At 38.6% G+C, this 25,351-nt stretch overlaps 2 protein-coding genes across 2 annotated transcripts in view; one reads left to right on the plus strand and one right to left on the minus strand.

The window, feature by feature from the left end:
• LOC125490996 (serine/threonine-protein kinase SMG1) overlaps positions 1–25,351 on the minus strand; it is a gene marked incomplete at its 5' end in the record, with an annotated part of 127,998 nt that overhangs the window by 94,191 nt on the left and 8,456 nt on the right. The window lies entirely within an intron of this gene.
• On the plus strand, positions 12,592–25,174 carry LOC105385844 (5-hydroxytryptamine receptor 1A). The gene is made up of 5 exons (XM_011556289.3): positions 12,592–12,813; positions 22,092–22,648; positions 22,875–23,034; positions 23,638–23,808; positions 24,255–25,174. The coding sequence occupies exons 2-5, from the start codon at positions 22,275–22,277 to the stop codon at positions 24,756–24,758; spliced, it is 1,209 nt and encodes a 402-aa protein (XP_011554591.1). The 5' UTR covers positions 12,592–12,813; positions 22,092–22,274; the 3' UTR covers positions 24,759–25,174.

The following is a 25,351-nucleotide window of genomic DNA, read 5'->3' on the forward strand; positions in this document are numbered from 1 at the left end:
GATACTCTGAGTTCAGCATGCTTACATTTAAGGAAGTTCAGGCCCAACTTGCCATCGTTTTTCAAAAATTCTAATTATAATTTAAATGTAAACGAGACTTTGAGTGATTCCACCAATACTTTGGGTTTAGGTTGAGATGCAACCATTAACAAGCTAAGGTATTTCTATTTAATTTCAAATAAAGTCAGCCCAGTGAAATCACTAAAAAGACAATACTTTCTATATTTTCTAATATACTTATATTTTTTATAATTTCTAGTACAGTCCAATTCAAAATGCTATCAACAATAGCTACATAAGCTTTATTGGGACGTAACTGTACCTAATTATTAATGATATTATTATTAAAACACTGGGAATTTTTTATAAGCTAATTTAGCCCATATTCTAAACATTTTATGTTCCCAGGCGAGCCTTTTGTGACGATCCAACATGCATCGAGCTTCACTGTTTATGTGAACTCCCATCTATAATAAATATGCATATGACTGGTCCTTTCTCCATTCTAAGTAGGTTTTAATAATTCAAATTTCAAAGATCAATTGTTTATGCTTAACTTAAACTAAACTTAACTATTTTGTATGTCAAAGATACAAATGTGTACATCTCGAGGCAGTGATTGAGCTGTCAAACTATTGCTATTACTTCTACAAGGTACATTTTAAATTTTTTAAGCATCTAATGTTGCGGCAATTGATTCCATCAACTTCAATTTTATACTATCTATCTATCTCACGCTCCTTATTTCGTTGACTTGTGAGACGCTGGAATTTATTCCGCAAAGTACCACTTTAAAAGGGTCATGGGTAACGTGACCATACGTCCCGCTTTGGGCGGGACAGTCCCGCTTTCAAGCTGTGCGTCCCGCTGTCCCCCGCGAGGGCAAAAATGTCCCGCTTTCTTAAACAGACCAAACGATAATTTAAATTACCTACATTTTGTAACTTCATCCCATATTTCCTTTCTTTCTTTTAATCACTTGAGACAACTATATAGAAGATAAATACCGATTCCTAACAAAGAAGAAATGAGTACATGTTTTCTATAAAAGTAATTAATACAAATTACTTTTATGAATGTGAAAATAAAATATTGATAAGAACTTTAACTTAAACTACTTAAATTATTAAAAAAAACAAAGTATGTTGCATAGTATGTTTAAGAATTTTGTAGCGTCTGGTATGAGAACACCCAAAAATTCCGAAAAACTTTTTTGCCGAATTTGAAACACCGAATATGTACCTAATTTACGAAATATTGCAATAACGTTTTTTTAAATATCGATTTATAAAAATCTAATATACCTATATAATAATCACGAAGGTTTGTTATTACGATTGTTAAATACACGAACGTTAAAAAATACGATTACTTAGTTATGATTAAGTATACGAAAAATAAAATACAGATTTATTATAATCACGAAAATATCAAATCCGGACCGAAAATATGATAATTCGTGATTTTGTCAAAAATAAAATGAACATTTCAAAAACTTTACAACCAAAACCTAAAGATAGGTGCGACGTCGATCAAAGCGAGGAGGAGCGTGTTAGGTGCACAAGCACATAGATATCGAAAAACAAAGCGGAGCGTTTCAAATATAGAGTAAAATATTGTTAAATTGAAAACTATTTGTAGTATTTGTTGTAAGTTACACAACAAAGCAAAACACGATTGTTTTGCTCGGATTTTTACGGTGTTTAACCTTAAAAACCTTAGGACCTAAACCTAAAGATAGGTGTGACGACGAGCAAAGCGAGCGTTTCGGTGCACATAGATGACGAAAAACAAAGCGGAGCGCAGCGAAGAAAAAAAAAAGTTAAATTCTTAATTAAGTTACATTCGGGGATTTGTGTTTCCGGAATATTAAAACTTCGGGATTCGTTATTTAAACAATTCGATATAATAAAAAATCGTACATTTAAAACATAGAAATTATATACTAACATTCGAAAAATTTACTTTGGTAATTTTAATAAATCTGTTGTTTGAAATTTCGTTTATCAACTTTTCGTAATTTTCGCTATTCAGAAACTTAAATTTACTACAACTATGAAATTCATAATATAAAAATCGTAATTTTCACATATTCGTAAAAAAGTAATTCGGATTTATGAAGTGTACCCGTCTGGTATATTTATAAAAACATAATAAGTACTTAAATATCCTAAATATACACACTTTACAAGATTATTAGTTAATATAAAAAATGGTAATTCAACATTCATGCATCTCTTTCACATTTCACTCTTTCATCGTAGGGATTTAACTTTCAATTGATGCACCGACCAAACTTAGCGAAAAAATAAGAAGATAAGAAAGAAAGATAATATATGTATCTTTGTGCGATATGAAATTCCGCAGGTGTCCCGCTTTGACAAAAAAAATAAATGGTCACGTTAGTCATGGGCTACACAAACCTCACGTTTGAGGATTCTTATTTTTTTCACTAATATTTTTATTAGTCGCCGACTATGTCCCCTATCGTTTTGTCCTTAAGACCATAAGTTTTTTTCTCTTGGACATTTTCTAATTGGCCGGCCGTTAATGTCGCTGCCGTCTCCGAAGAAAGAAGACTCAAGAATGCCGCAGTGCTACGCAGCAAGCGAGCACCTCCGATAGCAATGCCTGGAGCCGACGCAAAGTCACGAATGGCCGACGTGCAATCGATGTGCATAGTGATTGAAGATCCCTTCAACCGGGGGGACTATGTTCACGCGTGTAAACGCGCCATAAGTGCAAACTGTTAATCTGTGAAACTAGTGTAATCTGTGTCCATAAAAAACTATATCTTTTCTTCTCTATGCTTAATACTATTGTTCGGTTGTTAATGATTGTTTGCAACTAAAATGTAAAACGATACTAAAATGTGTAAAGTTAATTAAACTACGCTATTATACAAGAAGAACCCAAGACTTCTCATTTACTTATGTTTTATAATAAACAAATTGTATTAAGCCTTTTTGAAAAAATAGTAATATTTTATTAATAAATGAATTGAATTGTATTAAGCCTTTTTGAAAAAATACCAGTTTAATGAAAAATAGATACCTAATATTTTATAAGTATTTACGAAAATTCCAATGTCAAAATACCTACATAAATTAAAATATATTTAAGGTTTTATAGCATACTTAACATTTCAGCAGTAAAACTATTACATGCCATAAATGTATACAACCGTTTGGAAAAGCGATTTTTCTCATTTACCGTGGTAACCTCAAGTTGAGGCAAACACATATTATTATCACCTATTCCAAGCTATCTTTATTACACTCTCACAAATATGTAATAACTGAATGATAAAAATAACATCATAATAAAACTTTCGTTACCAACTTCCACGCAATTACCTTTTTTAACCCTCACCGAAAAAAAATGTATTATACGAGTAATAAGTCCAAGACGGAGCTAGCGATTTAACTATAAGAGTCTTGACGTACGATATAAAAAAATTGGTAAGAATAGAATAGAGAATACAATATAACTTTATTGGTCACCTTACATAGCAAAACATACAAAGAATACTTATAAACAAGGAGCAATGATCAATACGCGGCCTTATCGCTAAGAGCGATCTCTTATAGGCAACCTTGGTAAGCTGAAAAACTCGTGTACCTACTTGTATGAGAAATAGAATAAAAGTATAACGTGGATACGCACACGAGTAATCTCCACCCGCAACTGCATTTCGTTGGACAAAGAGCGGGAACTACCCTGTTCCCGTTGGGCCTAAAGTTTTGGACTGATAAGTTGACAATAACTATTAGGGATATAAGTTGTACGAAAATATTGTATGTTTTTTGTTGGTCCGTTTGTTGCTATTTTTCTATGTGATCACTGCATGGCTAGTTTTCAACGACAGAAACATGTGTTTCATCAAAACCGGAAAACATGAAGGAAACTGATATCGTACAAAAAATGCTTTTACAGAAATCCACGGTTAAACTGGATAAATAATAGTTATAGCTATATATTCCCTTAGGGTTTTCCAACGAGAACTAGAAGCTCTTGACTTAAGCCACCATGGCAGCAAACAGAAAAAGCACCATGTCTATGGCTATGCCCACAGCTTAGGGTCACAACACAAAGTCCGACGGGACAAGCCTCGCGCCGCGCGGGTGGCCACACTGCTGACGTGCCAAGGCCCGGAAAGTTAGATTTATTGCCAGTGAATTTTACTTAAATTCCGCAAAAGAATCTTCTCATTAGCGAAATACTACTTCTTGTACAAGGGCACAAATGTTTTTGTTTTATTTCAGGACTGGGTTTGTTTTGTTTCTTAGTTTTTTCTGCTTACATTCGTGTATTTAGGTAGGATTTACGAGAAGATTCCTACCAAAATAAGTATTTTAAAAAAGTATGCGATATACTTTCCACAAGATGGTGCTACTCGTTATATTTCGTATAGACAGTTATGGATTTTGTAAAAAGTCTAACTAGTTTAATTACCCTATCGAATAGAATACCTGAAAAGCATGATAAGAAAATAATATACAAATCCACCTTTCTCCCTTTCCTTCGTCATGCTACAGGAACCTACAACCACGTACCTACCCGCAGGCAAATGCCTCCCCATTTTCAAGATCACACGCGCCAATTTAGCGTGACCTCTCAATTAGTGACGTAACACATAAGACACGACGGCACTGGGGGTCTAGGTTGCCTGGCGCGGTGCGGTGCCATTGACCTTTCCACCATGGTGTTGGAAGAGTGCCAGGATCCACCAGCAATGTCAATATTGAAGGGCGAATCTTCGGATTGCTGCTCGCCGGCGCTTTGTTGGGAATAAATGGGAAAATGTGTTGTTTACACTCCCTATTCTTGGATGTGACTGTGTGAACGACTCTTTCGCCACTGCGTTCGGATATATTCTAAGGAATATTTACCGACAATTATTTATAAAAAAAATATAAAAAAACTCCTAGAAAATAACATAACGTACCTAAGTTGTGTGTTTAAAAATCAACGTAAGATATAATAATTATGTTCAACGGTCTATTATTATTATTATGAAGTTTAAAATTTATTTTCGGTAAGTACAATAGTTGAAACACAGTCAGTCTCTCAAACGTCTAGAACAGACGGTAGCGAGCACGATAGTCACGTCACGTGCCGACTATTACCTAAAACTAACTTTGATGAGGGCATCTACTTGTACACTGCTCTATATACTAGTTTACCTATTTATGTAAAGAGTTTACGAAATAGAGCGACGGATAGGTGATAGACTGGAGCGGGAACAGGAGGGATACTCTGGGTATTACAAAAATACAAACGAAGGAGTGAGAGAGTCGATAAACTTAGTTTTTTGTAACCTACAGTGAGTACAATAACCCCCCTGAGCGGGAAATTTAAACAGCACATATCACAATCACTCTTTTTCCACAGATTGAATTGACTATACCTTTTTTTATCCTAACAGGTTTATACACGAAATACAACATGTTTTATTTAACAAAAAATTTACGTTTCTACGAACTTGAAAACATCCCCGTTTCTAACTCATAATAAAAGAATAGATACAAACAAACTGGCTTTCCCTCGAAACAACATTGTTTATCTCAATCTAAAGACATCTCAGCATGTATAAAACTTGCCGTTCGGCACAAACTACTAAATTCAAGGGCAATCGATCTGTCTGTAACTCTCTACGTCCGTGGCGTAAAAGTTTGGATACGGAATTTCAACAATGAATGAACAATAAAAGTAGTTTGTAACTTGGCTTAAAGGAATTAGAAATGGAACAATGATTTCAAAAGACTGAAATAAAATGACAGTGGACGTGAAAAGACAGGAAAGAGATCCGAACTACTAGAGATTGACTATATTCCTTTTATATTTACTTTAGGTACCTTCTTCAAAGTTACAACGACAGTGACAATATACCACATAATGCGTTGAAGTGACGGAGGGCGTCGCAACGCAACGTGTGGCATTGCCCTAATTTAGAAATAGCGATGGCATTTCTATAAATTATTAGTTATTATAATGATAGGCTTTCGTTCACGAGTTTCGCAGAATTTCGGGATGAAAAGCAGTCTACGTCCTATTCCCAGACTTGCTCAATACACTAATGGGTACAAATAAAAATAAGCATCATCCAATGACAGCCGTTTCAGGGAAGTTACAAACCGCAGGGGAAATTTACATAAATACACTAGTTATTGGTCATCCCGAAGTTATTTAAAAACACTTACCAGAAAACCTCAGAAACGGGAGTTGTGTGCTCTGTTCGTTTTAATTTTTTTTACTTACCTGTAAAAAAATTTACATAGAAATTAATATATTGGATACTAAAGTTACAAGTTTATTGAAACATGTATTAATTTAATTAAGTAGCATAATTTCATTATTATATTGTCATAAATTAGTAACGAAATATATGTATAAAACGCATAACTACCTAACAAGTAAATTCCAGATAAGAGCCAGATAGCCTAATAGAAACATAAGAGACATCATCTCATTTTTTAAACCACATAATATACATAATTCATTAATTTCACGTGAGAAACGATTCGAAAATAGAGCAAGTTTCATTCGATCACGTGCGTACAATATTTCACGGAGAGTACGTGTCCCTAGTACTCAAGTAGTACCTAGTACTCATTGTGTATGTGGGCGGCTTTGTCCTACGTTTTTATAGTCTACAAAATGCGTCTTTTTATTTAAGCCGACGGATTGTTCTATGTTCTACTTTATAGCTATTACTGGGATGTTAAAAATACAAATACAATAGGATGTTGGAATTTTAAAGACTGGCCTGTGTAGGTCTTCATCTAGGAACATAGCAATGCAAGTATTAATGATAAAAGTTTATAAAACGCTCGCTATCCAGATGTATTGTTGCGCGCTGTGCCTTCCGGTGCACTGAGTTTTTCTCTGACTTCTATTTTTGTATTCTTATTTTAATCGACAAATACTTAATATAATTTGGAAAATTGTTCCACGAGCGTCGTTGTTTGATTTCATATTCAAGCCAATGAATAATTTAATAACAGAAAGTGGGTCGCAAAATTGTAAATCATAATGTCATTCGGATACGAAACAAACAGTGACGGCGTAAATATTATACGATCCGGCCGAAGTTACACGCGTCACAGCTACAGCCTCCACGGCTGCGTGGACCGGGTTTACTGGAGGTACCGGGTTCATTTCCCGGCCGATACAGTTTTTTATGAAGTGTTATAATTATGTGCCCGAAGGATTGATACAGACAGCAAACTCATTCGCGTGTATCAGTTATGGTGAGTAGATATAGAGAAGAAGTCACTCGAGGGAGATCGGGGTTCGATTCCCCGTTAGAGCGGTGACTCTAATAAATAATGTGGGTTGGAATCTTGTCAAATTATTTACAAAGATAACATTGCTCTTATGCACGATCAAGGAAAACATCGTGAGGAAATCTACACATGTGTTAACTTAGAACAAAATTAATTGAAATATAATAATAATGTGCAGTTGTGCACTTAATAGTACCTTATCAACTAGGGAGTTGAGAAATCATCCAAAGGCGTGCATGTCTACATGTTTCATTCTTAACAGTATCTAATAATAATGACTTCATATTATTCCAAAGCATACTCTGCTCTCTCACTCAAGTTCAGATACTATAAAGGTTACAGTCTTGCGTTGCTGATACAATTCATTGAAAGATATAATTCATAGTAAAGTTCAGTGCCAGATATCTAACATTGTAGAGAGCGATAAATGGACATGTTGAAACAGCTAATATTATAAATATTTACTTGCTGCGGTACAGTGGAAGACAGTCGAAGTGCTTCCGACATGAAATTATGTATAAAGTACATATATATTTATATAGGTTATTTATTATTCCGCTTCACAACAATAAACAACAGCGGTGAAGCCCAAATTGCCACGATTTATTTACTATAAGGTATAAATCATCAAAATGTCGCCACTGCTTCATACACTAATTAGGAAAGTAAATCAAACAAATGCGCTAATCACTAAATCTTTCAACCTATAAATACTACACACTCATCAGCTCATTACGAATTTCTTTATTTAATTTCACTTTCATGCATATAATTTTAGTACCCATGCGGATTAAAATATATAAAAATATAAACACTCACACCTTGTACTAATGTTCTCCCTTGCGGGGTAGGCAGAGGTGCATTGCTGCACCCACTTTTCGCCAGTGTTTATGTTAGTCCTAACGTAATAGGGGGCGGCCCTATATAATATATTTATAAAAATAAAGTTAAGATATTTCGTTGTTTATGTGACAGAGTGGCGACGAATCCGTTAAAGCAGTGCTTTTATTAGAGCACTTGAGAAACGCGAGCTCGAAGCTTTTAACGAATTACCATACTTATTAATGCTCAGACAATAGCTTACAGCTATTCTGCTTCACGTACACGGTGGTGCGTATCTATTTCGATATCTTTAATGCCTAATGGATTATTTGAGTTAAAAAAGTATCCAGACTTCATTTGATTAAAATCATAACTTTTTATACATCTCATTATTATTTTACGCTTTTGTTCTGCCTAGGACTTTCTCCACAACACATATTGTACTATACTTTGTAAGATATAGCATGAGTCCTATGATAGCTGTCAAACCCATATATTTGATTAGACATTTGTTTCTTTTCTTAGCAAAACAACTATTTACCAGCCATTCAACAACTATCTATCAATCAAACGTATAGGGCACTATATTTTACAAAGTTTAGAGGAAGCGTTTTACCTCTATTCATAAAGAGTTTTACACATGGATTTATTCCGATGACCCAATTTATCTGCACTCCACTGTACGAAGTATGCGTGTGCAGCTAACGGACGCGACATGTTAACACAGAGATAATGCTCATCAAGCGATATCGACGCGATAACCGAAATAGAACAGGTGCCGCTCTCAAAGCTACTATTAAGTCCATCGATGAGTCCACTACTGTCTGTGCCACTGTGGCTGTGGCTTTATCAATGATGTTACTGTTTGATAGATTCGCCTAGAAATATCTAAAATTATTTCTTTACCGCCCGCGACTGCCTTCTTAAGTAATTATATTTCATGATAAATACTTATTTTGCAACTCATTATGTATATCGAAAAAACTTTGGTATTTTGAAACTGGTTTCGCAAAAAGAATATTTGGTGGCTTAGAGCATTGTTTATAAAACTGAGTTGCCATTGGGGACAGAATCAATACCTTCTGTAATGAATGTGAAAGTGTTATTTTCATCATAAATTGCTGCCTCATAGCTGCCTAGGGCACGACCAACACAAAGAACTTATGATTTTAACCCATTTCACTTCTTTTCCTTTTTTAATTACAGCTCATAATTAGCATTTTCAAGAACACTACACCTACTTTCCTCCAAACGCCGTGAGTTTTGAGCGAAGGCCAATTTCAACAGCTCCGCAGTAAACACGTATCAACAAATTAATTTAACTGTGTGCAAATGTGTATGATTATGCAGAAAGTGATGTTTTGCATAAAGGTAATGAGTAAGCACGCTTCTTGGCTCCGGCTGGGGACAGGTGTGGTGGTGACATATCCAGGAGCCGAGGAGTTGGAAGATCACCAACTAGCCATCGCGATGGAGAGAACATACACATGAGACGGTTTAGTTGAACAGGTGACCCCGTGTGTAAGTGAAGACATTATATGATAATTAAACACTCAATAATGTATTAAAACTATAGGACAAGTAATAAGTAACAACATGATCTATATCCGATCCTATAAAACCAATAGAAACCTTTAAAACGGATCCTACGGTTCAAAGCAACATTGCCATTGCCAAAGAATAACAGACGAATACACAATAACACGCAGTTACAAACCACCAGTAAAATTTAGCTAGCTGAAAACCGGCGAGATTGAAAATTTCACAAGAAAGCACAAATACGGCGAAGCAAGTTGAAGAATGGAGGAAACCATCCAAACTTCCAAATTGCTAGGCTTCCCGAGTTGAGGGCCGGCCACTGTTCCTGGGGAAGTAACGCTTCCACCTCTAATTAGGTCGGCAACTCACTGCCGTGTTCATATTTAATGTTGCCAGTTTCAAAATATGCATAACTTACTTGTTTTTTGTGTGCAATAAAGTGTATATAAATAAATACTTTACATAGACGTGTTGGTATGTAAAGTGCAGTTTTATGCCGCTTGATTTCGTCAGAGATAAAACGAATGACGAAATATGAAAACCATACATCAAAAAGGGTCAAAAAATAGTTTTCAAAACAATTGAAAGGTAATAGACAATTTTTCTTTGCATAATGAAAGTAGGCACACACATTAGATGTTTGTGTAAGTAGGTATATTACCTGACTACTTCACACAGGCAACAATCTCGCTCGACCAACACGGAGATGTTAGTAGAACCCGCATGCGACCACTTCAGACGCCGCAGAGAATCCAAGTTTAGTGCTGAACCAGTGCAAGACAATCATTTCCACATGTATTGTTCAATGTGCCATGTAACAGACTGGGACGACCTCCCTATTCATGTTATAACCGGAAACGAAATCTGAAAATGACGTTATATTTTATTCTATTGTATTCTTACATACATAGTACATAAAATTACTTATCAAACGAGTAATACATAGTAAATTAGTAATACATGTAAATACTCGTTCTCGAACCTATTTCGTTAGGTTTCTTAATTATACGTAAGGTTAAATTAATTTATAAATAACTTAAATAATAATTGTTCATTTAAAGGCGATGCAGATCTAGTTTTATTATTTTCGAAATGGCTTGACAGCCTATCAGCGATAGGGGTTTTATCAGTATATTGTTCATACTAAACGTACTAAAACTAAACATTGTATATTCAGTCCACAACACGCGGACACGTGTAGAGCCATCCATTAACTGAGCTCTAATCCGGAGCGCACAGCTTTTGCATAATTAACGATATTATGTTAATAATATTCATGGAAATTAAGATAAGTCTCTGAGCAAAAAAAAATAGAGTACCTAGGTCACACACAAACCAGCAGACCTCAAAACACTGGACTGTGTAGGGCTAAAACAGGGCCCGAATATATTTGCCTAATGTGCCCTTTGACTCCGAACGCCACTTAGGCACTGAGGCTAAAAATATACAGTGGAACTGCAAAATTATATGAATAAATTAGCTAATCGAATTAGAGGAAGCCGGTTCTGGAGTGGGTCGTGCAGTTTTAAAGCTCTATATTTATTTTGGATAGAAAGAGTTAATGTACGGTGGCCTGCGCCTAAAAGTATACAGGCGGAGTTTTTAAAATAGCGATCCCTGATGATGAAGGGACCAGCTACATCTGTTATAAATCCGGAAACGTGTTGTGTGTGATGTGTGTAGCAGTGGTGTTTATGTGGATGTGCTTGAGCAGCATGTGAGCTTGAGATCGCTATTTTAAAAACTCCGCCTGTATACTTTTAGGCGCAGGCCACCGTACACACCACTTGTCCTTTATAAGATTCACGACGACGGCCTTCTCACTCGGATTACCCGGCCAAGTAAAGATTCAATACGTGTGGAATTAAAAATGACATCATTATTGAATATTGTACGATTGAATATATCAATAAAATAAAATACCTACTTAAATACAATTCTGGAAATAGATACATCGTACACACAGCAAACACGTCCACATGTAACCCCACACTCTATTTTCTTGGAGATCAACGAACTTTGTTCTTTGAAAACATAGAAATGGCCAAACGATACCATTACTTATTATCTCAATTCAATATCCGTCCGATTGAATCTCGCTCTTATTTACAACTGCTCGAGATAACCCACAGTCATCAGTGTGTCGGGTTAACACTGTAACACTAGCTGAATACCTACATACAGTGATAAAAGTACTTAACAGCTGTTTGTATTTACTAATAGAAGACTACATTAACAGTAGTCAACCGTCACAAACTTCATTGCTAACACTAGAGGCGCTAATACAAACGAATGTGCTTAAGTCCCGTGGGAACGCGGACGGCTCACATTTCTATTACGAGCGTAAGTGCTGATATTGTAATCCCAAGCGGCACAGATAAGTGGCCAATTTCGGCTATAAAAAACTAGCTATTATTGTCATGAGAATGTCCAGGGATTAAGATAAAACACCCACCCGAATAGCCTTGTCATTCCATAAAAATGAACACGGGAAATTACTTCTATTCGACGAGCCATTGGCGGGGTCATCAATATCTCAATCAAACAGAAAACAATCTTCTGCACATGACTCCAGGTTCACATTAAACAACTGAAAGTTAGCGGCGCGAAGCTCCAATAAACCTTCGCTTCGCCACAATTTATGGCGCATTCAGCACTAAAGTTAGACGTTTTCATCAGGATAATCCCGGGTTCGCATCCCGCAGGCTCCGCGGGCGCCGCTATCGGCAAATTTGTGGAACACTTTTACCCGTCAGAGTCGGTCTATTCTCTTGCAGGATTAAATAAATAAACAGGTTTAAATGACACCGTGACACGGGTGAGCCCCGAGGGATACAGAAAAGGTCGTGTTTTTATGTAAAGCAACAAAGATTCTAATGGGATAATCGAATAGCGAAACAGTTGCACGGCAGAATGTGCCGTGTGGTGGAGTTGGAGCCGGCACCCGGCGCGCTCGCCGAGTCAGTCGCCGCCCGGACGCCGCCGCGCGACCGCGTCTATCACCGACACACACTTCGCTAGTAAAAGTTCGCCCCAAGTGATCATAACTCGTGCAGTGCGATTAATTAGTTACTCCCCGGAGAGTGGTGGATCATGTAGTGTATGGTGCGGGTTGCGGCCACAGTGCGTGTCACCAAGCCCTGCCAATGGCAGTGCCTCCGAGGTAAATATTGCCGCCGCTGCTCCGCCGCTGCACTCTTCGCCGTGTTTGTTAAACTTTTCCGTGCTCTCTTGCAGTTCGAGAATGGATTTGTTTGCTCAAGTACTGCAGCAACTCAACTATATTGCAGTTTACTTCAAGTTTCATTTAACTACAAGTAACGGTGTCATAATTAGGAACAGGCGAACCCTTTCAGCACGGTACATCTTAGTGAATGTTATTACACAAAAGCCGGTAAACGTAAATAAAATTTAATGAGCAGCGTGTAAAGCGGCAAAGGTCGCTGGATTATCTTGCTGTAAACGAAAACTCCAATTAAAGCAACCGACAGCATTCAGCGGATTTTAATGAATTAAAAACAGCGCGAGTTGCAAGTGCCGAGACAATGTTGGCGGGATAAATATAATTAAAGCTAAACGCTGGCGATGTAAGCGCTCCGAGGCGCGAGGACTCCCGATATGCAAATGAAACGGACTCGCGAAGCACACCACCGCCTGGCGCCCACAGACATGGAATTATTCACCCACTTTTACACTTCAATGTAACCCCCAGACGAGCTTACGTAATATTCGACAAACGGCCGCCCTTTCTTTACGTAACCTATCGATGAATCGCTCCATTTCACTTAAATATATTTAAATCCTCGCGGAAACGCCATTACAAAATACGCACTTTATCACCCCGCGATCGAGATCGATTCGCGAATTTTCCAACGCACTGTTTCAATTTCCAAGTTTTCCTATTGTTTCTTTCATCGGAAACACTTTAGGTTTCACAAAGCTCACGATGAGAATGGATCGGTGTTAGTCGAGCGACTTCAGACAATGGCCTGTTTGAAGGGAAAAGCATGGTGCTCGACCAAATAGGTCAATTCAGCCTTGGTGTATTTACTGTAGTATTTTTTTTTGTTTTCAGTAACTAATGTATGTGACCTTCGTTGCATGGTGTGTGGTGCAACTAGTGCCCCCCTCCCGCCCCGCATGCCCCACTGTCCTTATTAGACTTACGTACATTATTAATTCAGTAAAATAACAATCGAAGACATTGTTATACAATCTTAAGCCTGTTTACAATAAAAGCGTAACATGTTTACTCTACATCTTATATGCAAATCCGAGACTATGTTTATGAATAGCATTGATTTCGGTTAATCTCCAATAACAACGGATGGGGCTTGTAATTTCCACAGTAGACTCAGTATCTATGTGGGTATCTACCTACAATGTAGTGTTTTATTCCACGCTACAGGGGGTTACTCTAGATGACGTAAAACTAAGTTTCAGAGCTGCCGTGCGAGCCACGACTCTAGCTGTTGTATTAAACGTGCCGATTGCACGACAGCTCTTTCGTTAGTTTTTCGTCAGCATAGATAGCGTAGCCCTCCAGTTACTAAGGCCGGTGAAATGGAAAACTGAGTCAAGGCCCACATCGGCCACCGATCGCGGAGTAAAAGCTTCCCGCAGTTACAATCCATTATGGACGTACCTTTATTAGAACTAATAATCCATAATTGAGTAAATCATTTCCTAGTATTGCTCTTTTATTAGGTACTTGAGACTTTCAATTTGTATGTTAGTTGAAACACATTATTGATGGGAAAGGACACAAAACATGGCAACTGTTGCAAGTCAGTTTGATGGCGACCATTGTTAGTTAGTTAGATCGGGCAGTAAATTAGTTTCGAGACATCGCAAGGAGTTTTACAACTCATAAAGTGCAATTAGTCGAATTGTCGTCCAATAAAATGAATCGAACTTAATTCCTGTGGAAAATTATGGGAAAATAAGATCGCCATGCAACGTGGAGGGCTAAAATATTGAACATTAGGAAACTAGTCTATTGTATTGTAGATAAGTTTTCCGTTTAGAAACAGTTTATAGTTCACATATTACGTGCTACTACATATCGTAAATCAGATGGAGTGGAGATAAACCATGAAATTGGAAGCAAAACATTGCTTCAGATAAACCGACGACAGTCTAAAAGCTATTCTATTTCTGAACTTAACTTTGTGTATCAAACTCTGCAGTGATGAAATATTATATTATAGCAATAACAAGAGTAACTTTAATAAATCTAGCAAAACAATAATTATGATGTCATGTGCTCGTAAGTACGTGTTATGTTAAGCATCACTTTTCAGACACTCCACTTTGTATAGGAAAAGCAATAACTGTTGCGTCCGCCCCGAAATAACAGGGAAATAGGCAATATGCGGAGTCAATACTGCCCAGCCGTGCCTGCCCCCGCCCTGGGGCCACTCTACATGACGGAAAACCAAGTTTCGGGGCTGCTGCGCGAGCCACGACTCTATCTAGTTGTATTAAACGAGCCGATTGCACGACAGCTCTCGTTTGTAAATTTTTGGTCAACATAGAGTAACTCTCCTGTTATATCAATATTTGCAATGCACTGAGCATCTGCTGAGATTTCGCCCTCGAGAAAACTTCTAAAACTAATATTAGGAGATGTCTCATTGGATCGATTGGATGGATTGTGATCGCTTCACTGATTCGAACTGCTTGTACACTGACCTTTAGTGCCTCGAGGGGAAACAAAGCTCACGTTAAGGCTATTATCAAATTCAAGGCCATACCTGTTCAGGTATACTGTATACTACAACTTGATGACAGCGATAACCACCCAAATTTAATTTGTTATAAACATGTTTGATGGACAGGGAATGGCGGCCTAACAAATTGGCTGTGTAATCATAAAATGAAATGAGGCGTAAAGAACGACTGGCTCTTGTATGCTAATGAAACAATCTAGGTACGTATGTCACTTTGGGAACATGGCAATCGTATAAAAAAATACAAATTAAACCAACGAAAAAAAACATGGTGTTAACATATCCAGCCTCTTCAGAAGTTGTATTTAATTAAATGCAAACAAATATTGACCATGGCAAGAACATCGGTGATAAGATCAATATAAAATTTACGCAAAAGCTCAAAATTTCGATGACAACATCAAATTTAAACAATCAAAAGACAAATCAAATAGACCTAAGCAAGCATCGCTAAAATAACCGAACCAAAAGCAACTCAAACAGAACATGGCATCGCTACCTAAAAACTTCCTGAATCGATTTTTTAACAATCCCTACCGTGGAAATCTTTAGTATTTATTGAAAACGGTTGTTATTAAGGCCATCTACCGTACCACTAACGATACATTCGCAATTTATAGTCCTTAAGTAGCATCGCTCGCCTGTCAAACATCTGTCCGATCCATACAACTTACGAAAGATTTAAAAACCGACGCTGCTTATAGATTGTTAATTGCCAATGTTCGGTGGTGGCAACTGGCAACCCCACAGTACAGAGTATTAGAGAAACAATAACATTCCGGTGTAGCTGCGGACGTTGTTCAAACAGCGGGCGCGGCGGCGGCGACACGGCCGCGTTGCTTCCATTAATTCCACAAGTCCCGGGGCTGTTTGCCGTCGGGGCAACGTTCACATTGAGACTCCCTTAAGTATACATTCTACGTGATAAAGCCCTTTATGGCCCCCGTTCTGTGTAGTCGACTTCTTGCGCTACACCAATCGAAAACGAGACACATCGCTCAAATTTTACGAACATTGAACCGACGTTTTCTTTTCATTTTTATCTTCCTGCTATACCAATTGCACGAGGCGGTTTTATTCCAGTAAAAGCTATAGAGGAAACGATTTGTTGTGATACGCGAAAATCTAAATAGCGTTTTTACATCGATCCGGAGTTATTTGGGTTGACGCGATGAGAGTGTTATTAATATAGATGATATAGGCGATTGAAGCCATGTGTTCCAAGTTGTGAGACGATAAAAATCAGTTTTTTATAGAATTGCTATTGTGTAAGGACGGGTACTAGACGTGTTCGTAGACTCACACACAAGGAGGATAGGTACGTTAGGTGTACTATCAAAATGTGATGTATTATAGATGAGGAAACTACTTTTCTTATGTATTACATAGGAATAATCTGGGTCAGCAGCTCACAATATTAACATCAATGTCTACTTATCGTTTTAACACCTAGTCATTCTTGAAACGGCAACATTTATTTCTATTTCCGATAAAAAAATGTCCGTAAGTTTTTCTCCAAAGAAATGTGATCGACCTTCACGGTTTGGGTCGAAACTGCTTCGTGATTCGAATCGGTAATAATGACGTCACTGCTTCCTTCCTTACGGACACTGAATTTGCGTGGCATAAAAATACCGCTTTAGGTGCAATCGTCTGCTGTCGACACACTGAAAGTAAAAGGGGGCATCAAAGCGCATGATGTCTCGACGTTAATGCGCTTATGTTCAAATCCGCAATATAATTGCAGATTAATGCACAAGTAATTGGCGGCATCATCATCAAGATGTCATCAACGCCACGCAACGCTTCACATAGACGTTACGCAACTTTTAAATACTCGGAATTAGTGATCTGCACAATAATACTGAAGTCATTCGGACTATTAGGCGCAGGAACAGAAAAAATTGCGGCCTTTTTGACAGTGCAAGGCTGTTAACCTCTGGGTGCCGCAGTCAATAAACTATTTAATTGTAATACCCACATCGGGCGAGAGATCACGCGTGTCGCGAGTGCCGGCGGCTTTGTCAAACTAAAAGGTAACGGCTGACGGCTCGGGTTGCAATTGGTAACAAGGACCGCTCTAACAGCGACACAGTCATAACTGACTCAGATATCAATAAAATTAAGCGGTAAAACCAACACAATAGAACAACGTGACCATCAAAAATTCATGTCTGGATAACGACGCCGCGACACCCGAGACGCTGTGAAGAATCAAAACGAGATACCCCCAGAGCCTAACGTTTATGATCCTTTGAAAACCACATCGACATTTGATGATGTAGTAAAAATGAAAAAAGTTATTTTGCTCGAATGGTCCACAAAAACGTAAATGCGAGAGTGAAAGGCATTACAAGTTTTACGAGAGGGTTTAGAGGGTACATCCAGAGACGAGGACGAGACATGTCGTAGCTTCTTCTAGTCGGGGGTAGGAGCTCGAGTTACATCTAGAACGTTCTAGAACGACCGTCGATCGGCCGCGTGCGATGTGCGTGACATCCTAATTACACGACACAAGGATGCGTAATGTAGGGCTTTAGGACATAGTTTATGCAGCATGAAATTACAATGTAAGTATAGGAAAGGTTATATTGTTGATTAATTTCGTAGCTGAAATTAAACGAATTTAATGTGTCATGTTAAACAATAAGGTTGATTATTTCACGGCAAATAATATCCTACCTTTATCGGTTGCTACCCCTTTAGAAATGGCTTCTCAGCAAACCATATTAATGTTAATAAAATCGAGAAACTACAGGAATATAAAAAAAATCTATGGTCATCAATATAAATAGTTGCGCGAATCGGTAAAATCAATATTATACATGACAAGAATTATTCGAATGATTAAGTAAATAAGGAAAATATCAAATGTTACGATGCCTTAATAAGAAAACGTGGAAGTGAGTTATAATTATTTAGGCAAAGGTTATTTTTTGTAGTTTAAGGCTATGTCAATGACCGTTACAATTTTACGAGAGGGTTTAGAGGGTACATCCAGAGACGAGGACGAGACATGTCGTAGCTGGTTCTAGTCGGGGGCAGGAGCTCGAGTTACATCTAGAACGTTCTAGAACGACCGTCGATCGGCCGCGTGCGATGTGCGTGACATCCTAATTACACGACACAAGGATGCGTAATGTAGGGCTTTAGGACATAGTTTATGCAGCATGAAATTACAATGTAAGTATAGGAAAGATTATATTGTTGATTAATTTCGTACCTGAAATATAACGAATTTAATGTGTCATGTTAAACAATAAGGTTGATTATTTCACGGCAAATAATATCCTACCTTTATCGGTTGCTACCCGTTTAGAAATGGCTTCTCAGCAAACCATATTAATGTTAATAAAATCGAGAAACTACAGGAATATAAAAAAATATTTTTCTATGGTCATCAATATAAATAGTTGCGCGAATCGGTAAAATCAATATTATACATGACATGAATTATTCGAATGATTATGTAAATAAGGAAAATATTCAATGTTACGATGGTTTATAAGAAATCGTGGAAGTGAGTAATAATTATTTAGGCAAAGGTTATTTTTGTAGTTTAAGGCTATGTCAACGACCGTTACAATTTGCAACTTTAAAAATAATAATATTAAGGTAAACATGTTTGAGCCACTCCAAACAAAGATAACGGGAGATGCAGAGACCTTCTAATTATTGCGGAAATCAAACTGGATGCGGATGCAATATCTTCAACCAAGTCGGATCTAAAATATTCACATATTTTTTTAAGTATACTATGTATATTACGTTCCCGAGCGAACATTACTCTCATGCTTAAACACCCCAAAATTCAAAATAAAAATTTCTAAAGGGAAAAATCAACATTATCAAATCCATCCATAAAAGGATTTATCATAATATTATGCATAATTATCATCTTCATGTACCTAGTACCTATACTCATATAAGTAGGTACTACTTATTCGTTATTTAGTATTTAATTTCCGTTACCTATATACGAGTTCTATTAAGCAAACCCACCTGTTTTAATCACACCGATGCTTAAATATTAATCCATGTACATGTGGGGTACAACCCAACTTGTACTTAATACAATCGAAACAATATGGCAGACCCAACCTGCGACTACTGGGCGCCTATGTAAAGGTCGATCTATTGATTCAGTGACATGGCATGAATCGATTAAGTACCTACTACCGATAAATTCTAAATACGTCCTCAATGAGACCAAGGAGTTTACTATTATAAACACTCGATTCATCGCGAGCCGTGCATCTATGCATTTGATTGACTCTGTAGTTAATTTAGGTTTAAATGTTTCTAAAATTAAACATTACCTAATTATCTGCATCAGTTCTCCTTTTGTTTCCAATCATCTGATTAATTCAGGCGTTAGCATCAACAGCAGTGGGCGAGCTCGACTGTGTCAGACCGTGTTAGAGATATCCCTTGGATGTTATTGTGAATATTAATGTGGTGTCATTGGGTCGCCGTTTTAGTAGTGTCATTGTTGGGCGCCAAAGGGCATTTAGTTGCTTCACGTTCACAATACTCTATGTGACTCTATTCTTTAATGCATGTCTGTATGTGACTAGGTTTTGTAGATCGCTAAGTATGATGCACAGTTGCATTGTACGAATGCATTGACCGACTTATTTCAATTGCAATAGAAGAATCTTTTATGCCGTTTTCATGTGTGCAATAACGTTAAACCTAAAATCCGAAACTGGATCAGTATCATAGTGAAACTGCGCAACAGATTTGCCGTAAATAACTTACGCACCGGGAAATCTAATCCGATGCATTTGCCTTTACAATCTAACTATCTGTGATATACCAGCGGTGTGCGACTAACCTAATTTAGTCCTGAAATGGCTATAACGGTACCGATAGTGTTGTTGACTGAATGGCCGTCACCGGTAGCAGTGGTAGACCATATTTCACAGTCCCGTCGACAGCAAGTGATGTCTAAATGCATCGGAATTGGAAATGCGCTGAATTATACATCTGACGTTTCATTTATCAAAACGTCAGCTTTGAGCCGCTCATTAAAAATTAACCGAGACGGGATCTAGCATTTATATTGATAGGCTGGTCCGGATATACGTCAGTTTGCTATTTTAATGTTGATATATTCGTAACGGTTATATCCGATGATGACACACTTACGAGATGGAGATTTCTGATGTTTATTCTAGAATAATATATTGAAGTTCAGTATTTACCCTTGTTTGGTGTCTGGCCATAACAGATAGTCTGTTTAGAATATGTAAGAAGGCCGATTATAGAATAAAACAAAGAAGTTCCTCGACTAAAATGTTGTTTCTACATCGATTGTACGAGTATTTATTTGGCTTAGAAGATTGAGCGAACATTAACTGTGTCGTAAATTAGTATTACATTAATGGAAGTCCAAATCAGGGCAAATGGCCCGCCTGTAATTTTATTGCCTTAGCCGCTCATAAATACTTAGAAACACAAAGGTCGTTATTGTTACAATATCTCGCTTCGCTCTATAATATTCGTGCTAGCTTATCGTAGCACATCTAGCCATGAAATAATCACTGTTCCCTGTAGGCTCCTTCAGACAACTGAGGATATAACGGTCCTACACGTAGTTTACATACATTATCTGCTATAAACGTTCGTAATCACTGTGAATTGCTCCCGACGCGTATAAGGGATGTGTTATTAATATGTCACTATCAAATTAATGTAAGCTATTAACGCGAAGATCCGTCACACAAATGGCGGCACGCATTTGAAATTCAGATTGCTCATGCCGGCTGCGCTAATAGTGTATACGTATTTCATCTGACGGTTGCCAGTTTTGGTTGAAGTATCTACTTCATGAAATGAGAGATATACGACAAGAAGGTATGTAACTATTTCATCAGAAAACGTATCTTTAAGTTTACTAAATGGGTGCTCCTGTCCTTATTTTAGTCCAGTGTTGAACGCTATATTATATCTTATCTTATTATGTTTCTATTATGTATCACTAAAAATAACGCAGTCATGCAAATAAATTAAGCGGCACGTGGATATCCCTAACGGAATCTTAAATGATTAAAATGTTGTGTCGGAAAGCTTTCACTCTGTCCATTAAATATGTGTGGCCCGATCCTATTTGTTTCGTAAGCTGTCCTTTCAACTCCTATCATCCCCAATCATCGGTGTATAGGGTCGCTCTCGGCAAGCTTTCCAAACACATTTAACCCGCTTCCAAAGTCACGCGGACATAAATCTGACTGTGGGGATTACTGCTGATATTTAAATCTAACCTTCAAAGGGGTTCAGATTTTTCAGCTCGTTAATCGATAAACCAGGCATTGTCAAGGTCCTGACTTTGAAAACAGTCATGGCAGTAACTTTATTAGCCCCGACTCCTTCGACAGCCAGCGATAACTCATTTAGGCACAGACACGATACATAATCCCATCGCAATCGATTCCACTGCAGACTCGCCTCTCATATAGTGACTATAAATAATTCATCGCAAGCTGCCGGGGTGCCAACTAAAAGCAACTTCGGGACTTTCGCCTGAAGACCTCTTGAAAAAGTTCTTAATGTGATTTAGAGACGCACGAAACGAAGTAACGCGAGTAATTTGTGAGGTCGCCTCGCTGCATACTGAGCACCGCTGTGCAACCACGAAGGAACTTCACCGCACGTACACCGGCCACATCACTTACACAACCCGCCTAACCCTATTTCCTTGTTACAGGTGCACTAAACGGCGAAACTACCAGACGTGAGGAAAGAACCATGTGTACAAACTTTAAAACTTCAAAATTGAGTTCGGACAAAACGCGAGTGCTAAGTGGTTTGAACACAATGTGCTTAGTGCGGGGCCACGACGCCGAGTAGCTCGGAGCGGGGCGCGCTGGCCACCGCCGCCAGCGATGGTATGGACGTGGCGGCGAACGCGAGCGACGGCTGGTGGAACGAGACCGAGGTAGAGGCGCAGTACCTGGACCTGTACAACTACTGGGCGTGGAGCATCCTGGACGGCTCGCTCATGCTGCTGATCGTCAGCGGCAACACGCTCACCATCCTCGCCGTGACGCTCAGCCGCCGCCTCTCCTCGCTCGTGTCCAACCAGTTCGTGCTCAACCTGGCCGTGTCCGACCTCATGGTCGGGCTCACGCTGCCCTACCACATGATTTTCTACCTCGATGAGGACTTCGGCAAGATCAAGTACTCGTGTCTCATGCGGTTTATACTCATCGTGCTGGCGTGCCTCGCCTCCATTTACAACATCATCGCCATTGCGGTGGATAGGTGAGTTTATTCCGCGCCCGATAAAGAGAATACCCACTTTAATCATGCTAAGAGCAATTTCATTTCCACACCTTGGTTTCACTTGAATCTATTAAGGTTTATTTTCGTCGGATTACTTTCCAATAGACACACGGACAGAGCCGTCTCACGCCGCATTTGCAAGTCTAACACTTATCTCTATTTCTGGATTAAGCCCAGCCTTTAACCCGCACTTGTATGATTCCAGGTATGTGGCGATAGTGCACCCGCTGCACTACAGCCGCTACATGACGAAGGTGATCACGCGGCTGCTCATGAGCACCACGTGGTCGGTCGCCATGTGCATCAGCCTCATACCCATCTTCTGGAACAACTGGCACGAGGGCATCGCGTGCGAGATGAACATGGTATGTTTACCCTTTTTGTAGAAGTATATTCGAGGAAAATCTCAACTCTATGTTGGCATAATAATGATGTAATGATATCACAGGAAATAACGTCAATAACCTGAATTGGGTAACAGTTTGCGCAGACGTTTAGTAGACACACCGCATAATGATCGTAAATCCGCAAATTAATTTTTAAATCACGACCTTTTAACACGCAGTTGAGGTGAAGTATTCATCAATATTGACGAGTTCGTGACAACATTATACGAGACAAGAATCTTTACGTAGCGTCTATCGGATTACATGTTGTAATTGCAACATCTTAGTGTTTCTTTTGCATGAAGAGAGACTACATTCAATGAACCACTTTTTTTCCCAGTTGTCATTTCTCTAATCGTAATGAAACTACATTCCTTTTCAACGTGTACAGTCGTACACTGCACCCAATCTTAATGTCTTATTCCGTCCATCCAAAGGTTTTCTGGAAGATCGCTTTTTGTGATAAGACAGCCTTTTGTTCCCTAATTAAGTTACAACTTGTTATATATATTGTTCTTTTTTGGTGTACAAATAATGTGTATTCTATCTATCTATCTAACTCTTATCCCCTGTCAATTACAGGTGATACCCAAGGACTACACCACGAGCATCCTGGCGCCGATGTTCTCCCTCATCTGGATGGTGATGTTCATCCTGTACTGGCGCATCTGGCGGGAGGCCACGTGCCACGCGCGTCGCATGCGGGCCAATACTTGCTGCCCTACTGGAGCTAATGATTGGAAGAGCATACAGGTGGGTTCTTCGTGGTTTAATTAGTAAATGCAGGTAGAGGCAGTGGGAGAGTAGAATGAGATGACAGGATGAAGTCGATGTATGTTCTCGATGTATGAAACATTTAGGGAGATTTCTGCCCAGCAGACTCCGTCTATGTACTACAGTAGGTTTTTTTTAAACGTTAGAGTACGCAAATCAACAAATAAACACGCATATATATTTACGCGGCTAAATAAATAACTTTAAATTTAATTTAATATCGTAAAACGGTTCACGAATTTCAGGATATAAAAATCGTAGGCTAATTTTAAATTCATAAATGGTTTCTGTTTGAAAACTCCGGTAACGCAAGTGAAAAATCGTTTTAAAACAAAAAAAATAAAGAGAAGCTAAAATTTCTACTTAGATACAAAAAATGAAAAAAAAAGTATTTCCCCTAGTAACAAAGAAATTTCCCATTCCAGGTGGTCCTGCTAGTCCTGGGCTCCTTCTCTCTCTGCTGGATGCCGTTCGTGGTCGTCGCCTGCGCGCAGACCTTCCCCGTGTTCCACCTGCACAGCCCCATCGCCTACCGCCTGACGTCATCACTGGCCATGTGCAACTCCGGCATCAACCCCCTCATCTACGCCTGGAAGAACGCCGGCTTCCGAGCCGCTTTTGGCAAGCTGCTGCGCTGCAAGGGACCCGACACCTCTGAGTACCGAGGATCGCCGTGCCCGGAACGCAAGCGAGGATCGCTGGCTTTGAGAGAAGGGTCGATTACAAGAACCACACCGCCCAGTGGAGCCGCCAGTGGCAGGCCGGCTAGATTGCTATATGTGGAACGAGAGGCCGATACGGCCCGGTGTCGGATCATAGAGAATGCAGGGTATATAGACTCGGAGCGTGGGGACGCGAACCCCTCGTTCGCCCCCGATGGACCCACCCCAGTGCATCGGCCCACACTCAGTGAGCCTGAAGCTGTCTAGTTTAAGTGAACGTTCAAAGACGTTTTAGTGGGAAACGTGAAACGCTTTTAGAAATAACTCGTTAGTAGTAACTGTAGGTACCCTTCTTCAACGCGTTTAGGTACCTGTTCGACTCTACGCTCAAGTTTCAAAAGCTTTATTGTTATTTTTTTAATTGTATTTTGATTTCATACTGTGGCAGTAAATTCTTGCCAAATTTTACACATATTTTAAACTAAATGGACTAAGCAGATGTAGTAAATTATTCATGTTGATTTTAAATACAGAGCTTTATAAAAGATATTTTTGAGTTTCCTGCCATTTTATGAAATTTTTAAATGTAAAGAGATTCTCTATCAGCTAAAATGAACTATTTAAAGATATAATTGATAGCTAAACATTGTTCCAAGTATTTCAGAAATATATTACAACAAGTAGGATGGTTTTTTATTTATATCCTGTCCTTATTCATTTTTGCAATACAACGCCATCTGTGGTCATAGAGGGGAACTACTAAAAACGTTGCTGTGGAATGCGCCCTTGAAGATTGCTCAATCCTAACTCAATACACAGATGGCGCTTGAACCTTCGTAAAAGGAAAATGGACAACATTT

This window comes from Plutella xylostella, chromosome 29 (assembly GCF_932276165.1).
Source record: "Plutella xylostella chromosome 29, ilPluXylo3.1, whole genome shotgun sequence".
Lineage (NCBI taxonomy): Eukaryota > Metazoa > Arthropoda > Insecta > Lepidoptera > Plutellidae > Plutella > Plutella xylostella.